This window comes from Cetorhinus maximus, chromosome 3, assembly GCF_964194155.1.
Source record: "Cetorhinus maximus chromosome 3, sCetMax3.hap1.1, whole genome shotgun sequence".
Lineage (NCBI taxonomy): Eukaryota > Metazoa > Chordata > Chondrichthyes > Lamniformes > Cetorhinidae > Cetorhinus > Cetorhinus maximus.
Window position 1 is genome coordinate 118,175,224 of NC_135881.1, and position 21,650 is coordinate 118,196,873.

A 21,650-nucleotide genomic window follows, 5' to 3' on the forward strand; every position below is an offset into this window, starting at 1 on the left:
AACGCCTTCGCGCCTCCACCCCAATTAGGTCCAGGGAGGAAATGCCTGTGGTCGGCCTTCCCGCCACACCACCAATTGAAGCCCTTAAGTGGACAATTAATGACCACTCAAGGGCCTCATCCCACTGCCACTAGTATTAACCCAACTGTGGGTGGACCTGTCACCATGTGGGAACATAACAAGTAAACTGTGTGGGCTGTTTGTTGTATCTTGGGGTTGAAGGGGGGATGTGCCTCCTTCACAGGCACTGAGTGCCCAATTAAGGGACCTGGCAGCGGGAAGTGGGGGCCCGCTGAGAGCCAACTCCCTGCCCTTGCTGCCAATCTATCCTGCATCCCCCTTCCCTTCATACTCCATGACCCCCACCCGATGAAATCCCTCCCATCATTATTCTCTGACTTGGGTCACTCCGTGATCGTGGGCCTAAAGTGGCTGCCATTCCGGCAGTAGCTACTGCCTTCCCTGAGATGCTGCTGAGCAAAAGAGCTACTGGCCTCTGATTGGTTGACAGCTCTCGGCAGGCTGGGCCACTGCCTCCGGGGCCCTGATCCTGGGGAAAGGCCCAACAGTGGTGTCTCAACTGCCTATTGACTCGTGGTTCAGTGGCCTTCCCCAAAGGAGGCAACATGGGTCTGTCACCGGCTCTCCAGCTGGCAGGTGAGATCCATGTTGCCTCTACAAGATTCCACCTAATATCTTTTGTTGTAAGACTTAAACGGACCATCATTTTTTTCACTTTTTCAATTTGAATTTTTGTCAGTTGACACATTTGTAAATATCTTTCAGATAATAGTTGTGAAACTTGTCATCGTGCACCTAATACCAATGCAACACACAATGAGCCTGTAACATGCCAGTAAATCCAGAGGTGAAGGATGAAGGCCTACTGGAAACAGTACACATCAAACCAGTGAGCTGTAGATGCCAGTTGAGTGTCTCAATGCAGCTCACCTGGAAAACATGTACGGTTCTGAAGTAGACACTACCAGAGATAATTCCTAGGGGAGAGGTGAACAGGAGTGGGGATGTGATTGCAAGTTGGTAGTTGCCTACAGTATTGATGTAGAGCCAGGAAGTACATTTTCTCCCTTTCTGTATCAACATGAAGGTAATTTTTTTTTTACATTAAAAATTACTTGGTCTTTGGTGCTCTGCAGAGTTCCACTGTCAACCCAGAAAAGTTGAGCGAAGCATGTATTTTCCCCATTAGGTGCCGATAAGCATATTTCAGTGGGTAAATGCTTGATTTTGGCTGGTAGCCTGGGGAATTGGAATTCTCTCTCTGCCAATTTGGCAGCGGATGCACTTCCAAAAGAGATCATACCCAGAAATAAAAATTATCACGAATTGAGGAGGGCCAACTTCAATTGGTGAGAATGGACCTGGCCCGGATAATTGAAATCAAAGATTAGGATGCAATACTGTAATGGAACAGTGGGCTAATTTTAAAGAGGAGATAGATTGGGTAGAGTCAAAATACATTCCCATAAAGTGAAAAAGTAGAGCAAACAAGTCCAGAACTCCCTGGGTAACAAAAGCGATAGAGAGTAAGATAAAGGAAAGGAAAGGGTCATTTGACAGATGTCAGGTGGATAATACAATTGAAAACCAGACTCAATATAGAAAGTTCAAAGGGGAGTGAAAAAGAAATACAAAGAAGCAAAGAGAGAGTATGAGAAGAGACTGGCAGTTAACATAAAAGGGAATATAGGCATACAAATTGTAAAAGGTTGGTAAAAGGAGGAGCGGTATCAATTAGGGAGGGGATTTATGCATAGAGGCAGCATTCATGGCTGAGCTATTTTTGCCTCTGTCTCTACCTAGAATGAAGATGCTGCCCAAGTCATAGTAAAAGAGATTCTTGTTAATACACTGTTGGGCTAAAAATTGATGAATAGGAGGTATTAGATAGGCTTGCTGTACTTAACACTAATCATTCACTGAGGATACTGAGGGAGGTGTGAGCGTGGAAATTTGGCACTGTCCATAATCTTCCAGTCCTCCTTAGACACAAGGATGGTGCCAGGAACTGGAGAAATGCAAATGTTACAGCCTTATCGCATAAGTCCAGCAACTACAGGCCTGTCACTTTAACAGGGGTGGTGGGAAAGCTTTCAGAAACAATGGACCTGAACTTCCGCAGAATGGCAGTCAGAGCCAGAATGCCACTCCACTCCTAGTTTCTTGCCTGAAAATTCTTTTGATTCTTTCTCACCCGACTTTGTGACTCAGGCCAGGCGAGGACCATGGATTGCAGCGCAATCCTGAGGCCTTCTGTCAAGGGCTGCAAAGTCAGGCGCAAGGAGGCCATGCCCCCATTTTAGAAAAAAGAAGCTAGAAGTGGTGTTTTTGTCTGTAACGATTACTGTAAGAACTTAGGAACCATCTGAGGTCTGCAATTTAAATCACATTTTTAAATGGTTCCCAGTGCAGGACAATTGCCCATTGGAAGTTTGAACTTTCCAGGTGATTGCCGTGCAATCCTTACCTGGGATCATCCGGGGCGGGGTGGGGAGCAGTGTTCTCCAGCGCATCTTTGGGTTACACTGCCCTGGAGCTCAAAAGTTACAAGCCAACAAGTTGGGACATAATTAACAGTCGCTTGGACAGATGTGGATTAATTTTAAAAAGCCAGCATGGATTTGTTAAGGGCAAATCACATTTAGCTAACTTGACTAAGTTTTTTGATGATGTAACAGACAGAGTTAATGGGAGTAATTTGGCTGATGTGGATAAAATGGACCTTCAAAAGGGCTTTTGTTAAAGTGACATATGATAGGCTTTTCAGCAAAGTTAAAGTCCATGGAATAAAAAGGGCTGTGGCAGCTTGGATATAAAGTTGGCTGAGTGACAGGAAACAGAACACAGTGGTGAACAAGTGTTTTTCAGAATGGAGGGAGGTATATAATGGCATTTCCGAGGGGTTGGTGTTAGGATCACTGCTTTTCTTGATATACGTTAATGACTGAGACTTGGGTGTACAGGGCAATTTCAAAATTTGCAGATGACACAAAACTTGGAAGTATTGTAAACTGTGAGGAGGAGAGTGATACACTTCTAGAAGTCCCAGACATGTTGGTGAAAATGGCGGACATGTGACAGATGATGCAGGGAAGTGTGCAGTGATTTTTCTTTGCAGGAATACCATGGAGAGACAATGTAAAATAAAGTATACAATTCTAAGGGGGTTACAGGAGGAGAGGGACCTGGGAATGAATGTGCACAAATGATTGAAAGTGGCAGGGCAGGTTGAGAAAGTTTTTTTTAATTCATTTACAGGATGTGGGCATCGCTGGCTAGGCCAGCATTTATTGTCCATCCCTGGTTGCCCTTGAGAAGGTGGTGGTGAGCTGCCTTCTTGAACTGCTGCAGTCCCTGTGGTGTAGATGCACCCACAGTGCTGTTAGGAAGGGAGTTCCAGGATTTTGACCCAGCGATTGTAAAGGAACGGTGGTATATTTCCAAGCCAGGATGGCGAGTGGCTTGGAGGGGAACTTCCAGGTGGTGGTGTTCCCATCTATCTGTTGCCCTTGCCCTTCTAGACGGTAGAGGTTGTGGGTTTGGAAGGTGCTGCCTAAGGAACCTTGGTGAGTTTCTGCAGTGCATCTTCTGGATGGTACACACTGCTGCCACTGTTCATTGGTGGTGGAGGGAGTGAATGTTTGTGGGAGGGGTGCCGATGAAGCAGACTGCTTTGTCCTGGATGGTGTCAAGCTTCTTGAGTGTTGTTGGAGCTGCACTCATCCAGGCAAGCGGAGGGTATTTCATCACATCCTGACATGTGCCTTGTAGATGGTGGACAGGCTTTGGGGAGTCAAGAGGTGAGTTACTTGCCACAGGATTCCTAGCCTCTGACCGGCTCTTTTAGCCACAGTATTTATATGGCTAGTCCAGTTCAGTTTCTGGTCAATGGTAATCTCCAGGATGATGATAACGGGGATTCAGTGATGGTAATGGCATTGAATGTCAAGGGCGATGGATAGATTCTCTCTTGTTGGAGATGGTCTTTGCCTGACACTTGTATGGCACAAAGGTTACTTGCCACTCGTCAGACCAAACCTGGACATTGTCCAGGTCTTGCTGCATTTGGACATGGACTGCTTCAGTATAGAGGAGTCGCGAATGGTGCTGAACATTGTGCAATCATCAGCAAACATCCCATTTCTGACTTTATGATGGAGGGAAGGTCATTAATGAAGCAGCTGAATGGGCCTAGGACACTCTGGACACTTGGACAACCTGAGGAACTCCTGCAGTGATGCCTGGGAACTGAGATGATTAACCTCCAACAACTACAACCATCTTCCTTTGTACTAGGTATGACTCCAACCAGAGGAGAGTTTTCCCTCTGGTTCCCATTGACTCCAATTTTGCGAGGGGTCCTTGATGCCACACTCAGTCAAATGCTGCCTTGATGTCAAGGGTAGTCACTCTCACCTCACCTCAGGAGCTCAGCTCTTTTTGTCCATGTTTGAACCAAGGCTGTAATGAGGAGCTGAGCGGCCCTGGCAGAACCCAAACTGAGCTTCAGTGAGCAGATTGTTGTCAAGCAAGTGCCTCTTGATAGCACTGTTAATGACCCCTTCCATCAAGCTACTGATGATGGAGAGTAGACTGATGGGCAGTAATTGGTCAGGTTAGATTTGTCCTGCTATTTGTGTACAGGACATTCCTGGGAAACTTTCCACATTTCCATGTAGGAGTCAGTGTTGTAGCTGTACTGGAATACCTTGGCTAGGGGCATGGCAAGTCCTGGAGCACAAGTCTTCAGTACTATTGCCAAAATATTGTCAGGGCCCACAGCCTTTGCAGTATCCAGTGCCTTCAGCTGTTTCTTGATATCATGTGGAGTGAATCGAATTGGCTGAAGTCTGGCATCTGTGATGCTGGGGACCCCTGGAGGAGGCCGAGATGAATCATCTATGCGATACTTCTGGGTCAATAAAACAAATGGGATTCTAAGCTCTAGAGGCAGAGAGTGAAAAAGCAAGGAGGTTATGATAAACCCGTATAAACATTGGTTTGGATTCAACTGGAGCATTGTGTCCAGTTCTGGGCACCACACTTTAGAACGGATGTGAAGGCATTAGAGAAAGTACAGAAAAGATTTGTGTGTATGATTCCAGGGATAAGGAACTTCAGTCAGGTGGATAGATTGGAGAGGTTAGGACTGTTTTCCTTGGAGAAGAAAAAATTAAGAGGAGATTTGATACAGGTGTTGAAAATCAAGAGGCGTCAAGACCAAGTAGATAGGGCGAAACTATTTCTGTTGGCAGAAGGCTCAAGAAGGTGAGGACACCAATTCAATTCAGTGGCAAAAGAAGCATGGGGTTAGCATCTAGAATGCACTGCCAGAGAGTGTGGTGGAAGGAGAACTGAGGTTTTAAAATAACATTGGACAATTTTTCAGGGCCATGGGGCACTCCATGTGATATCAAGAAACGGCTGAATGCACTAGATATTGCAAAGGCTATGGGCCCTGACAATATTCCAGCAATAGTACTGAAGACTTGTGCTTGGGCCCCTAGCCAAGCTGTTCCTGCACAGCTACAATACTGGTATCTACCTGGTAATGTGGAAAATTGCCCCGGTGTGCCCTGTACACAAAAAGCAGGACAAAAATCCAACCCAGCCAATTACTGCCCCATCAATCTACTCTCAATCAATAGTAAAGTAATGGAAGGGGTCATCAACAGTGCTATCAAGCAGCACTTGCTAAACAATAACCTGCTCACTGATGCTCAGTTTGGGTTCCGCCAGGGCCACTCAGCTCCTGACCTCATTAAAACCTTGGTTCAAACATGGACAAAAGAGCTGAATTCCTGAGGTGAGGTGAGAGTGACTGCCCTTGACATCAAGGCCGCAGTTGACCGTGTGTGGCATCAAGGAGCCCTAGCAAAACTGGAGTCAATGTGAATCAGTGGGAAAACTCTCTGCTGATTGGAGTCATAACTAGCACAAAGGAAGATGGTTGTAGTTGTTGGAGGTCAGTCATCTCAGCCCCAGGACATCACTGCAGGAGTTCCTCAGGGTAGTGTCCTCGGCCCAACCGTCTTCAGCTGCTTCATCAATGACCTTCCTTCCATCATAAGGTCAGAAGTAAAGATGTTCACTGATGATTGCACAATGTTGAGCACCATTCACGACTCCTCAGGTACTGAAGCAGTTCATGTCCAAATGCAGCAAGAACTGGACAAAATCAAGGCTTGGTCTGACAAGTTGCAAGTAACATTTACGCCACACAAGTTTCAGACAATGATCACCTACAACAAGAGAGAATCCAACCATCGCTCCTTGATGTTTAATGACATTACCATCACTGAAACCCCCACTATCAACATCCTGAGGGTTACTGTTGATCAGAAGTTGAACTGTACTAGCCATATAAATGTTGTGGCTACAAGAGCAGGTCAGAGGTTAGGAATACTGCGACTAGTAACTCACCTCCTGGCTCCCTAAAGCCTGTCCACAATCTACAAGGCACAAGTCAGGAGTGTGATGGAATACTCCCCACTTGCCTGGATGAGTGCAGCTCCCACAACACTCAAGAAGCTGGGCATCGTCCAAGTCAAAGCAGTCCGCTTGATTGGCACCACATCCACAAACATTCACTCCCTCCACCACCGACGCACAGTAGCAGCAGCTTGTACCATCTACAAGATGCACTGCAGGAATTCACCAAGGCTCCTTAGACAGCACCTTCCAAACCCACTACCACCTAGAAGGTCAAGGGCAGCAGATAGATGGGAACGCCACCACCTGGAGGTTCCCCTCCAAGTAACTCACCATCTTGACTTGGAAATATATCGCCGTGCCTTCACTGTCGCTGGGTCAAAACCTTGGAACTCCCTCCCTACCAGCACTGTGGGTGTATCTACAGCACAGGGACTGCAGAGGTTCAACAAGGCAGCTCATCAACACCTTCTCAAGGGAAACTAGGGATGGGCAATAAATGCTGGCGAAACCCACATCCCGTGAATGAATTTTTAAAAAAGGCAGGGGAGTGGAATTAGGTGTGTTTCTCAGACACATTGGGCTAAATGGCCTCTATCTGAGTTGTAACCATTCTATGGTTCTGTAATTGTCTATGTGGCGCCCAGAAATCCAAAAATCCACAGATCTCAATATCCCAGCACATCCCACTGTACCCCGCCATCAGCCCCACCCACACACACACACACACCACCCACCCCCCCCACCCCACCTCCGGCTGCAGAATCATCCCGAATTTGCACTAAGTGTGATAATGGGCAGGAAAAAACGACGTTTTACCCGCCAGCCGCAATGGCAGCTTTCATGCTTTATTGTCCCATTCCCGCAGCCTCATTAATTATGCATTCCTGGGAAACATGGCAGAACACTGGTGGGCAGGCTCGGGTTTGCCCACCACACTGTGACCTCAGCTTTTCCTTGCTCCAGGTACCATATTTAAAGTACACCAGAGCGCATGCCTGCTTCATGTCTTCAGACCAGGACTACTCCAGGCGACAGATTGCCCTGAAAGCAAAGAAGATGGCAGCCCACAAATTTAGTGATGTCTCTCTGGGGCGCTGGCTGGACGCTGTAGAAGCCTGCTGTGAAGTCCTCTAACCCCATTCTGGGCAAAGACCAGCAAGCAAGATGACCAATCCAGCATGGGAGGCGGTGGTAGTGGTGCTCAGCACCAACAACCTGCAAAAGAGGACAGCCACCCAGAGCCGCAAGAGGATGAATGGTCTCCTCCATTCTGCCATGGTCAGTCACTCTTCTCATCACTCTCAACTCACACACACACACGCTCATCACAGATCCACAGGAATCTCACTCACTGCCAGTTCAAGGGATATCACCATTCACTCTCTCTCACACGCGCCAACATCTCCCCTGAGGATCGTGTCCTCATCCATGGCGCCACTCAACACTCACATGCTAGGCATCCTTGTCATCTGGCTTGGCAGATGTACTGTTTACTCTCTCTCTCCATCTGTATTCAGGCAGGATAAGTTGACACACAACAAAAGGGAGAGGTCGCAGAGTGGTGGAGGAATGCCTGGCATCAAATTCTCTCAGACTTTGAAAATAGAGTTATTCAGCTGGCCTCCAACAGTGTCAATTCAAGATGAATGCGGGGTAGCTCGATCTCACTCCAGCTTCCCCTGCTCCTCAAGGAGTCAGCAAGGGGCCCCCAGACACCCGTAGGGAGGAGGATCAGCAGGTGCACACACCGTGGCCATCCACCCAGGTGACTCCGGGAGCATCTGACCCATCTGAATCCCCTCTTCCTGTGACCCCAGCAGCGTGTGATGATCTGGACTGTTCCTGTGCTGACAGTGAGCTCGGCAGTGCTCAACGAAGTGAGGATCCAGCAGCACAACATCCATCAGACAACTGTGCTGTGAGTCAGTTCCCCTGTTCTGCAGTCCCCTGCTATGCACTTATTATCCCTCCTTGCTTTTGCAGGCACATCTTGGAAGCAGCCAAGGATCCTCGACTTAAGCCTCAAAGACACCTTGGAAGAAGTATCTGATGGCACCCTCCTTGAAGTCCCGTCACAGCGCTCACCCACACCCTGCATCAGCACAGAGTCACACACCTCGATGGAACCTAGTTCTAGAGTAGCCTCAGGGTCACAATCTGGTGAGCACATTGCACTGTCTGATCCACAGCAGGCAGCAGCAAGGACTTCCCAGGTTTCCAGCACTCGGGGGTCTGCTGAACGCCAGAAATCTGCTGAGTCTGAGTCAGATAATGAGCTTCTGGACTCGGTCATACCTCAGTTGCTGGAGCTGCAAAGGCAAGCTCGAGAACATCAGGAAGGAATGTTTGCTGTGGTCCTCAGATTACAAGGCATGATGCAGGAGTCCATCCGCCTTCAATCTGAAGTGAGAGCGCTGGCATGCCAATGCACCGAGGCCAACACTGGTAGGATGGCAGCCGCCATGGAGACGTTGGTCCAGGGCATCAGTCCTGCACTGCTGCGCAGGCTGAACTTCATCGCTGACACCATAGTTGGCCTCCAACAGTGTCAACGTGAGATGGGTGCAGGGCAGCTCCATCTCATTCCAGCTTCCCCTGCTCCTCACGGAGTCAGCAAGGGGCCCTCAGGCACCCATAGGGAGGAGGATCAGCAGGTGCACACTCCGGGCCCATCCACCCAGGTGATTCCAGGAGCATCCGAATCCCCTCTTCCTGTGACCCCAGCAGCTCCAGCTCCACATTCCAAGGAGGGGGCCACTGCCACCTGCAGGACCCTGGAAGCAGGCCGGGGCCCTCCACGTTTCGGCCCTCCAGAGGACACCCGTCAAGGTCATCACAGACAGGGTGTAGCAGTCAGCAGGCTGCCTGCACCTCCACTGTGGATGTCAGGGGAGCACCAAGATGTAGCGGTAGGGTTAGGAAAGTTAAGAAAATGTAGTTTCACTGCATATGCACAGGCGTTAATCACTTGTACTTAATGTTCACTCTCGTAAATAAACTCCTAACAATGTCACCCTGCCTATGGCTCCTTGTTATGATGAGCAGTGTTCATGGCAGTCTGAAGTGAAAGTTTGGTTCTTGCACAAGACAAAGGCAGGTGTCTCAGTCCAAGGCCTTCTCCCTTTGGTTTTGTGCAACCTCCCCAGCACACTGATGATGTGCCTTCACACTCACTGGTCACATCAGTCATGCCTGCACCTTGATGGGGCTTATCATTGCTGCCAGAATGTCCTGGGTTGGCAGCACAGAGTTCCATCATTCTCTCTGTGCGCTTCCCAGCACCTTTGAGATGTGGCTGGCCCCCATCTCACCAGCATCTGGTCCAGTGAATGTGGTCCTGAAAGCTTCAGCTCATGGAGGATGCCATAGAATCAGGAGAAGTTAAAGTTTCCCCGCTGCATCTCAATGATATGACCCTGTTCACAGCACAAGCGAGGTGCCATCAGCCAGGCAGGGTTCAGGCATTCATATAAGCTACGTGAGGATCTATGGAATGTCCCCACTGCATGTCATCATCATCCTCCTGGAATGTAGGGACTATGGACATCCGCTGCATTTCCATAATAGGAGACTTATTACAGAGGGAATGTGCACTGCCATCAGCCAGATAAGAGTCAAACATTCACAGATGCAATGTGAGGATCTAAAGTGTCTCCTCACTGCCTGCCGTCACCTTCCACCATGAGTCTAGTGGCTTTGAGGTCCTCCCAAGCATGTCTTCCTCGCCTGGACACCCTCATCCCTGTCAACACCCTCCTCATCAGAGGAGACGTGCAGCTCCTCCATCTTCCCCTCAGCCAGCTCCTCTCCCGGTTGCAGCGCAAGGTTGTGAAGGGCACAGCAGGCGATGATGATGTGTGACACCCTCTGCGGACTGTATTGCAGGGTTCCATCAAACCAGTCCAGGCACTGGAACTTCATTTTCAACATCTTGATGGCCTGCTCCACCGAAGTGCGAGTTGCAGCATGAACCTCATTATACCTTCACTCTGCTGTAGTCTGAGGCTGCCGCACAAGCATCGTCAGCCACGTCCTCTGTGGGGAGCCCTTGTCCCCAAGGAGCCAGCCCTGCAGCCTCTATGGACTCTGGAAGACGTCAGGGACCTGAGACCTGCTGAAGAGTCATGGATACTCCCTGCGTAGACCTGCAGGATGTGTTTGCTGTGGCCGCAGACCAGCTGAACATTCAGCGAGTGGAAATTCTTGTGGTTCACATACTGCATTGCTTGTTGCTATGGAGATCTAAGCACGTGTGAATGTAGTCGATGGCACCTTCACCTGTGGAAAGTTCTGTGCCTTCGCGAATGAGGTGTCCTTGACCTCCTGGATGTACTTGTGTGTGGAGGCTTGCAAGATCCCACACAGGTCACCTGTGGACCCTGGAAGGAGCCACTGGGGTAAAAATTGAGTGCCATGCTCACTTTCAAGGCCACTGGCAGTGGATACCTTCCAAGTCCCTCCCCGTGGCATCATATCCTGCAGCAGGTGGCAGATGTAACCAACCAGTTCCCTGGACATGCGCAGTGTTCAGCGACACTGGTTCTCAGTCATCTGCAGGAATGACAAGTGTCTTCTGCAGGACCCTGGGTCTAGCTAAGCACCAACCCGCGAGGTTCGCTGTGACTGTCCAGCCACGTGCACAGGAGCCCCAGCTGCCCCTTCTTCTTGAGGATGTTGCTCCTCCCTCTGCCCAGCCAGATGCATCTGCCACTCTCTTCGCCTTCATCTCCGCTCCCTGTAAGCCATGAGGCATACAGCTAGGTCACCAGGCTCCATGCTCCTGATGTACTCCTGCAGGATGAAAGAGAGAGACACATGGCTTAGCATTGGTCTCCTAGGGACCTCTCATGGTTACATGTGCAGCTCCGGCTCTATCTCAAGGTCCTTTAACGGAGAGTGCTGGCCACTACTTAGATGGCCAGAGTTTAGTGCCACCTCCGCCCGACTCCACCTGCCCAATTGGCGGCAGCTTTGCCCATTGGACTGTATGCTGTGCTCTCAGCTCAGGTGCAGGCATTCTCCTAACCCACACTGCAAGGCAGCACTGTTAGCTTGAACCAAGGCTGAGACTGGTCCAAACCTGAATGAAGACATTGCAAGGGGCTGTGAGCACCTCCACTACTGATTGCTCCATGGCCAGCTTTCACAAGGAGATTGTACAACTTGCCAATTGTTCTGCAGCCCCCTAAAATGCTGATTAATTTACAATTTGTGCTTGAGGGGTGAAAGGTTCAGGAGCATTTGGTGGCACTTTGCATTGCTTGAATGGGCAGATAAACTAGAGGCCTGACTCCAGGCATGTCAACGTAGCTGCGCCTGAACTGTCTCAGCTGCGGAAGAATGCTCACTTTATGCAAGGTTTCCCTAATACATGGCCACTTCCCTCCCTCAACCCCCCCCCCACCCCCCAACCCCCTCCCTGTGTTTCTGCACTACCATCAGACCATGCTGCCTTTCCCCCCTGCCCTCAGCCCAACCGCAGTTCAGCCCTTGCCCCGGGAAGCCCTCAGCCAGCCGGAAAAAAGCAACTTGCCTGTGCTCCCGCCTGAATGTGCTTGGAAGTTCTTCCTTGAAGCCGAACAGGCGACCCTTGCAAGCACTGGACAACATTAGTGCGCATTCATCTCCAAGTTCCGCTCGAAGCTCAGCTCACCATGTGTTGTGAACCACGTCATTCTGAAGTCACGCCGACGTGGGAGGTAACTTTGACGTGAGGGGATGATTCTGGTGGGAAGGCAAGGTGATGCGATGCAAATGCATTGAAATTACGTTCCCGACATTGGACGGCCACCCGTCATTGACAGGCGGAGCGGATGATAGCTAACAGATTTCACGACTACGTGAAACAGTCTTTTGGCCTTCCTGCTACATTGTCCGCCCCACCTGCCCTGATGCCTGCCACCGACAGGGGCAGACGATTCTACCCTATATTTCCTTTCTCCTGGTCAGAATCAACATATTTTCAACAAGCTTCCTTCAGATATCACCATGTTAATACAACAGAGCCCAATTTCATAACGTAGTTATGACTCAGTAGGGGTAATTTTAACCTATCTTGCCTGTTGGGAAACTAACAGAGTCAGGTGCATCATTGGTTCCATACCACACTCGATTTTACTCTATACTGAATTCAGTTGAGAGTGATATTGGGCAAGATGTAAAACAAGCGTCAGCTCAACCCTATGGGCTTCCTGCCTAGATTATTAGGTTAAAATTACGACCAATATGTAACTTGTGTGTTATTTAGTTTGGTCATTCATGTTAAAAATAGAACTCACAGAATCTTTACGTTGCAGAAGGAGGCCATTTGGCCCACTGAGTCTTCACTGACTGTCTAAAAGAGCATTCTACATAGTCCCTCTCCCCTGCCTTATCCCCATAACCTTGCACATTCTTTCTTTTCAGATAGCAATCCAATGGCCTTTTGAATACCTCAAATGAACCTGCCTCCACCACCCTCTCAGGAAGTATGTTCGACTCCATCCACCCTCCGGGTGAAAACATTTTTCCTCACATCACTTTTACTCCTTTTGCCAATTATTTTGAATTGGTGCCCTCTGGTTGCTGTAAATCTGGAGATGGAAGGGAGAGGGGAACTTGGTGAAATTACCATCACTAGGAAAGCAGTACTGAGCAAACTGATGGAGCTGCAGGCTGTCAAGTCCCTGGGCCCTGATGGACTTCATCCTAGCGTCTTAAAGAGAGTGTGCAAATTCCCTAGATTCTGGAAAAGTTCCATCAGACTGGGAAGTAGCAAATATTCAAGAAGGGAGGGAGGCAGAAAACAGGAAACTATAGGCCAGTTAGCTTGGCATCTGTCATGGGGAAGGTGTTAGAATCAATCATTAAGGAGGCTATAGCTGGGCATTTAGAGAAACTCAAGGTAATCGGGAAGAGTCAGCATGGTTTAACCAATTTATTGGAGTTCTTTGAAGGAGTAACATGCATAGTGGATAAAGGGGATTCTGTAGACGTTCTGTACTTGGATTTCCAGAAGTCAATTGATAAGGTGCCACATCAAAGTTTACTGCGGAAAATAAAAGCTCATGGTGTAGGGGATAACATATTAGCATGGATAGAAGATTGGCTGGCTGGCAGAAAACACAGAGTATGTGTAAATGGGTCTTTTTCTGATTGGCAGGATGTGACGAGTCGAGTCCCGAAGGGGTCTGTGCTGCGGCCTCAACTTTTTACAATTAATATCAATGACTTAAATGATGGGAGTGAAGGCATGATAGCTAAATTTGCAGATGGCACAAAGATAGGTAGGAAAGTATGCTGTGAAGAGGACCTAAGGAGGTTGCAGACAGGTATAGATAGGTTGAGTGAATGGGCAAAAATCTGGCAGATAGAGTATAATTTAGGAAAATGTGAAGTTGTTTACTTTGGCAGGGAGAATAAAAAAGTAGAGTATTACTTAAACAGAGAATGGCTGCAGAATTCTGAGGTACAGAGGGATCTAGATGTTCTAATGCATGAGTCTCAAAAAGTTAGTATGCAGGTACAGCAGCTAATCAAGAAGGCTAATAGAATGCTATCCTTTATTACAAGAGGAATTGAACATAAAAGTAAGGGTGTTATTCTTCAGTTATACAGGGCATTGGTGAGACCACATCTCGAATATTGTGTGCAGTTTTGGTCTCTTTATTTAAGGAATGGTATAAATGTGTTGGAGGCAGTTCAGAGGAGGTTTACTAGATTGATACCTGGAATGAGCGGGTTGTATTATGAAGAAAGATTATACAGACTGGGCTTGTTTCCACTGGAGCTTAGATGAGTGGGGGGTGACTTGATTGAAGTATATAAGATCCTGAATGGTATTGAACAAGGCGAACAAGAAAAGGATGTTTCCTTTGGTGGGTGAGTCCAAAACTAGGGGGCATTGTTTTAAACTTAGGGGTCACCCTTTTAAGACAGAGATGAGGTGAAAATATTTCTCTGAGAGTTGTGTGACTTTAGACCTCACTGCCTTAGAAGGCAGAGGAGGCGGGGTCATTGAATATAATTAAGGCTGAGGAAATAGATTCTTGTTAGGCAAGGGAATCAAAGGTTATCGGGGGTAGATGGGAATGTGGAATTCAAAACACAAACAGATTAGCCATGATCATATTGAATAGCGGAGCAGGCTCAAGGAGCCAAATGGCCTATTTCTGCTCCTATTCATATGTTCTTGATGGTCCCTTGAGTGGAAACAGTTTCTCACTATTTACCCTGTCCATATCCCTCAGGAAACTGAATACCTCTATCAAGTGTCCTCTCAGCCTTCTTTTCTCCAAAGAAAACAGTCCCAACCTCTCCAATCTATCCTCATAGCTATAGCTCTTCATCCCTGGAATCATTTTGTGAATCCCCTCTGTACTGTCTCCAATGCCTTCACATCCTTCCTCAAGCATGATGCAAAGAACTGGAAGCAGTCCTCCAGATGAGGCCAAACTTGTGTTTTATACAAGTTCAACATGACCTCCTAAGTCATGCACATCCTATGCAATCTGGTTATTGCGATGGGTAATATGTCAGAATGTGATTAGAACATAACTGTGTCATTTACTACAAAATTGCAGAAAGGTTTTGAGACCTCAGATTAATTTGTAGGTCAAGGTGTCTTTAATAGTGTTCTCTGTAAGAATAACAATTGCTAATAAGATTGTGCAGGTTTCTATGAGTGAATATATGTTTTACTGTAATCTTCCTTTAGCAAATCCGAGGTCGAAAAGCCACTTTGGAGGAAATACAAATGGTTCACTCTGAATATCATTCGCTGCTCTTTGGTACCAACCTCCTCAACAGGCAAAGGCTGGACACAAGGAAGCTGTTAGGTTTGTAGAGACTTTTTCTACTGATAGCAGCATATTGCATAACACTCATAAGTCTTTACTAGTATCAGCATAAAGTGGCCAGAAGTGTGTCGAATTGTTACTTTTTCCAACATATTTATCCAAATTTAGGAATATTCTTATATTATTTGTTGCCATTTTGACCGAAGGCAAAGTTATAGTAAAATGTGTGTCCATCCTATTAAGGCAGAGCCTGAAGTTTGAAGATTCCCCTGTAGGTATACAGAGCGAACCAAACGGAGGGTCTCAGGAAGATTTGTGTTGAGAGGGTGGCCAAGTTGCTACTATTGATAGAGTTGATCTGCAGACATTTCTTGGGTGAAAACATTAAGCTTATTTACAATGTAATCAACAGCAACTACACGTGTGCTTTCAATTCCAACTCTATCTCTACACTGCCTCCTGAGGTAGCCCGCGCTACTCTCCATTGGTTACTACAGATCATGTGATCTTCCATAACCAGCATTATTTGTAAAGATACATTACACACCAAATGAAACCATAATTACTACATTCCTCCCCCTTTATCACAGCTATCTATATTATATTTATAAGTACAAATTTTTCAAGACAACATAACATTTACACAAGGTGAGGAGTTTACAAGTTCAGTATTTTAGGTTTCCTGGTATGTGTGGAATGTCACAGCTCCACAACTTCAGATGCTTTGTCAGGAACCTCCTTTTCCAGAGTTGCCTGACCATCAGGTGCTTCGATAGGCACTTGTAGTTCTGTATCCTCAACTCTTACAGGAACATCAGACATGTCTGTCCTGGGTTGAGAATTCTCAACTGGAAACACAGACTGGTGAAACAAAATCTTTTGTTTTGTCCCTCTCTTCCTTAAATGATCCACATGTTTCTCGATGATCCGGCCTTTTGTCTCCACGTGGTAAGATAGAGGTCCAGTCACCGCACTTATTTCACCCGGTAACCATATTGGTCCTTCCCCAAAGTTCTTCATGTATACTGTCTCTCCCATGGTAATTTCCTCTCGTGACTATACCAGTTGTTTCTAGTTTTCTGGCTTCCCTGACTCCTTTCCACCTTCCCCCCCCGAAGCTCAATCTCGTCCTGAGACGGTGTTTCAACAATAACTCCGCAGGTATGACACCTGTTGTTGTGTGAAGGGTAGTCCTACAATGAAACAGAAAGTGTGCTTGGTTGCTAAGGAATCACCAGTTAATTTTTTCATGTCTGCCTTGAACATTTGAACCGCTCTTTCAGCCAATTCATTTGAGGAATGGTGGTACTGTGCAGTTCTTACATGAGTGATAACCGTTGAGGCTGATAAACCGTTTAAACTCAGCACTCATAAATGCCGTGCCATTATCGGAAATGACTACTTCTGGTAGTCCGTGAATGGCAAAACCTTGACTTAGTTTCTGAATTGTAGCGGTTAATGTTGGTGACTTTACTTCGTATATGTCCAAGCATTTTGAATGGGCATTGACAATGAGCAGAAACAATGTTCCCAGGAAAGGTCCAATGTAGTCAATGTGTAACCAGACCCAGGGTTTACCTGGCCACTTCCAAGGGCATAACGGAGCTGTCGCTGGAAATTTTTAAGTTGCTGGCATTACACGCAGTGCTTTAGCAACCTGTCTATTTCGCTATCCATCACCATGGATAGCTGTATGCTATGGTCTTCATTCAGGAAATTCCTGGATGGGTACTGTGTAGTTCAATTAAAAGTGGCTCCCTTCCCTTTGGAGGAACTATCACTCGTGCTCCCAACAATATGATGCCATCCTGGCTGGTTATTTCATGTCTTCTGTTGAAGTATGGTTTCATTTCGTCAGATACGGGCTCCTGTGACCAATCATGTAGCACTTGTTCTTGTACTTGAGATAGGACTTGGTCCCGATTTGTCCAGTCTCTGATCTGTCGAGCACATACCAGTGAGGAATCTCAGAAATTTAACAGTAAAGCAAATTCCTGTGGAACTGGACATGCTTATCATTTTCATGTAAAGGCAAACGACTAAGGTTGTCAGCGTATGCGATTTGATTACCAGGCCCATGTATGAAAGTGTATTTGTATGCTGCCAGAATTAAAGCCCATTGTTGTATTTTTGCTGAGGCTATGGGTGATATAGCCTTGCCCTCACTAAACAATCCTAGCAATGGTTTGTGGTCTGAAATGGTTGCAAAATAGCGGCCGTGTATGTACTGGTGAAATTTCTTGACACTAAAGATGATAGACAGGCCTTTTTCTACCTGTGAGTATCCCTTTTCCACTGTGATGAGCCTTCTTAATACGTAACCTATTGCCCCTCCCGTCCCGTCGTCCATCCGATGAGAGAGCACTGTTCCCACTCCATAGGGAGATGTGGCACATGTCTGTACCAATTCTTTCATCTGGTCATAATGCACTAATAGATTGGATGAGTGCAACAACTGTTTCACCTTTATGAAAGCTTCTTTCTGGGGCACCTCCCAAGACCAACGTTGGTTCTTTTTGAGTAGAGAATGCAGGGAGTCCAGCGCTGTAGACAAATTGGGCAAGAATTGCAGATAATAGTTGATCATTTCTAGGAATGATTTGAGCTCTGAGGCATTCTTTGGTGCAAGTGCCTCTGTTATGGCTCTCACTTTCTCCTCAACCGGGTGGAGGCCCTGTGAATCTACCCAGTGACCTAAATAGATTACTGTTATGTTTTAGCGATGGGTCACTTTGCTCGCGAACCAGTTGTACGTGTATCTGTCGACAGGCGAGTCCATTACTACATACGGCCAACACAGAGACCAATATGAAATGAAGCACATACTATTTATTTGCACAAACAACAGAGCATTAACATGATGCGTGCTTCTTCAGCCAGAACCTAGACTAACATTTACATGGTAGCCTGTGCTACACAGCTATTGCATCTTACAGTCACGTGGTCAATCAGCTCACATTCTCTTAAAGGTGTATTACACCTTAGATTACCACATCCCTCACCCTTTACTTGAAAGTATGTTTTACAATATATTAACTATTTACAAAAATGAACTACTTACAAATTTAGTCCCTCAGGAGGCTTTTTCAAATGTGTCAACCATCTTGGTTCTGTGACTTCGAATGGTTTCTCTGAGGCCTCCCTCTCGGGGGTTATCTGTCCACTAGGCTCCCCAATAGGAACCTGCAAGTTTTCCTCTTCAACTCTCTCAGGCTCAATGAGTTCTGCAAGTACTTCCAAAGCAAGAGGAGTTCCTTGTACCTGTGGTGTAGACTCCAACAGAAATACTTGGCGCACCTTTTCTTGTGGATCTGTTTCCTGTATCCTGAGGTGATCTATGTGGGGCCTGATTATCTGACCTCTAACTGATATTTGGTAGGACAGGGGTCCTGTCTTTGCACTGACTTCACCTGATAGCCATTTGGGCCCATCTCCAAAATTCTTCACGAAAACAGCTTCCCCTACAGTGAAGTTTCTTTCAAAACTATGGTAATCGTGTTCATTTTTCTGGGCCCTCTGACTTCTATCTACCCTCCCCCCTAAATCTGGCTTTATGAGGCTTAACCGTGTTTGGAGATGTCTCTTCATTTATAACTCTGCAGGGGCAATACCGGTGGTCATATGTGGCATGGTTCTGTAGCCGAGCAGAATGCATGATAATTTTGTTGCTATAGAGTCCTCCTGTAGTTTTTTATTCCAGTCTTGAAGGTCTGGACTGCCCTCTCGGTCGACCCAATGGATGCAGGGTGTTATGGCGAGGTCTTGACATGTGTTATGCCATTGAGAGTGGTAAATCTTTGGAATTCCCTGCTGGTAAATGCCGTTCCATTATCAGACACTATTATCTCTGGTAAACCATGTATCACAAAACTCTGACGCAATCTGTCTATGGTGGCGGCAGGTGCGAATGATCTCATCTCGTATACGTCCGTCCATTTGAAGTGAGCGTCGATAAGTAAGAGGATCATTGTGCCCAAAAAAGGCCTCATGTAGTTAACGTGGAGGCAGACCCATGGCTTTTGTGGCCATTCCCAGGGATGCAATGGAGCCGAAGGGGGCAATTTCTGCCCCTGTTGGCACTGGATGCAGCTCTTGACCATGTTTTCGATCTCAGTGTCCTTCCCTGGCCACCATAAGTAGCTGTGCACCAATATTTTCATTCTGAAAATGCCATGATGAGCGCTATGCAATTCTATCAATAATGGTTGTCTTCCTCTTGGAGGCACAATGACTCTCGATCCCCACAGTAAGATGCCATCCTGGCAGGTGAGCTCATATCTCCTGTTAAAATAGGGCTTCATTTCATCTGAGTTTGGCTCTTTAGACCATCCCTCAAGACGTTCCCTGACATGAGACAAAACTCAATCACGGTTGGCCCATCCTCTGATCTGTTTGGCATTCACTGGTGACGAATCCAGAAAGTTTAATAACAAGACAAATTCTTGAGGAAAGGGAACATTCAAATTGCTGTCCACGGGGGTAATCAGCTCAGCTCATCAGCACTGGCAATCTGGCTTCCCAGCTGGCGGATAAAAGTATATTCGTAAGCAGCTAGAATCAGCACCCACGCCTGGATGCATGCCGTGGCGATTGGGGGTATTGCCTTATCTTCCTCAAACAAGCCTAGTATTGGCTTGTGTCGGATAGTATTGTGAAGTGGTGACCGTGAAAGTATTGGTGGAATTTCTTAACGCCAAATATGATGGATAAGCTTTCTTTTTCTATTTGTGAGTATCTTCATTCTACTTCACTGAGTGTTCTTCAAACTTAGCCAATGAGCCATTCGGAGCCATCTGTCATCCAGTGGGAGAGTACTGCCCCTCCTCCATAAGGAGATGCATCACATGTTAAAATCAGTTGTTTCTTTGGGTCGAAATGTACCAACAGATGAATGTAGTAACTGCTTTACCGCCGTAAAAACCTGTTGTTGTGAAGCTTGCCAAATCCACCTGTGGTTTTTCTTGAGTAACCTGTATAATGGAGCCAGTACTGTTGACAAATTTGGGAGAAAATGAACCATTCCCAAGAAGGACTTGAGTTCTGTGGCATTTTTCAGGGCTGGTGCCTCACGGATAACGCTCACCTTGTCTTCTATTGGGTGAAGGTCCTGTGACTCGAGCCTATGACCCAGGTAAACCACTTCTTTTGCTTGGAAGAAACATTTTTCCCTTTTCAAGTGGATTCCCGCTTGCGAGAAATGCTTCAATACCTCTTCCAAGTTAGCCAGGTGTTCTTCATCAGTTAGTCCTGTTACTAAGACGTCATTGAGGTAAACCACCACATGGGGTAAACATGGAGCAAATTTGCCATAATACGTTGGAAAATGGCACAAGCTGATGAGGCTTCAAAGGGTAACCTGGTATATTGGTATAACCCCCTATGTGATTGTCACAAAATCCTGAGAAGCCTTTTTTAGCTCGACTTGCTGGTAAGCGTAGCTCATGTCAAGTTTCGTGTATGCGGTTCCCCCTGCCAGGTTGGACTACAATTCATCAATTTTTGGTATAGGGAACCTACCAAGTCTGGCTACTTCGTTAATGGTCAACTTGTAGTCCCCGCATATTCGCACACTCTGGTCAGGCTTCAGTACTGGAACTATGTGCGCTACCCATTGTACAGGTTGTAAGACTCCCAACCTTTCCAGCCTGTCTAATTCGACATCAACTTTCTCTCATAAGGCATAGGGGATTGGCCTCACCTTCAAATATCTGGGGGTTGCTCCGGGATCCACGTGGATTTCAGCTTGCAGTCCCTGAATCTTCACTGAATACAGGGGCATATTTCTGTAATAATTCTTGTAGATCTTTCATTCTGAGTTGGAAAATCTCAGCCCACTCCAACTTTATTTCCTTAAGCTAGTTCCGACCAAGTAGAATTGAACCCCCTCCTGCTACCACTATCAGGGGTAGGTTAGTAGACTGGCCTCCATATTGTACTGGAACCTTGCACATACCTTTCACTCATATGTTTTTGCCAGTATATGTCTTTAACCTGGCATCTGAGTTTTCCAGCTTTAGTGAGTGGCCTCCCCCATTCAGATACTTAAACATGTGCCTGTATCCACCTCCATTCAAAGGGGCTTTCTGTTGATTTCTACTGTCGGGTAGATTGGCTGTTTTACCCATTTTTAAATTGTGCAGGGAGTAAATACCTGATTCTGTTTCTTCTGGCTCCTCCATTATATAAATTCCACAACTTCTGCCTTTTTGTTTGAGCCTTGGTCTCAATCTTTCTCTACAATAAATTTTTAAACCTTAAGCTAATCTCCCTGAGGTGAAAGAGTGCAGGACCCGACTCAGGGAACCGTCGTCTCCCCTCCCCCCCCCCCGCCCCCACCACGCGCCCGCACAGGGAGCGCTCAGTGCTTCCAGGCGCGTGTCACACTGGGTGGGCCTTAATTGGCCCACCCACATAAAA

The 21,650-nt window shown here is 46.8% G+C and overlaps 1 protein-coding gene across 2 annotated transcripts in view; it reads left to right on the forward strand.

Moving 5' to 3' along the window:
• LOC144678862 (histone deacetylase 9-like) overlaps positions 1 to 21,650 on the forward strand; it is a 635,070-nt gene that overhangs the window by 441,399 nt on the left and 172,021 nt on the right. For both annotated transcript variants that reach the window (XM_078538855.1, XM_078538856.1), the window contains exon 14: positions 15,152 to 15,272. In XM_078538855.1, the coding sequence (XP_078394981.1) occupies positions 15,152 to 15,272 (121 nt within the window). The remainder of the gene's footprint in view (positions 1 to 15,151; positions 15,273 to 21,650) is intronic.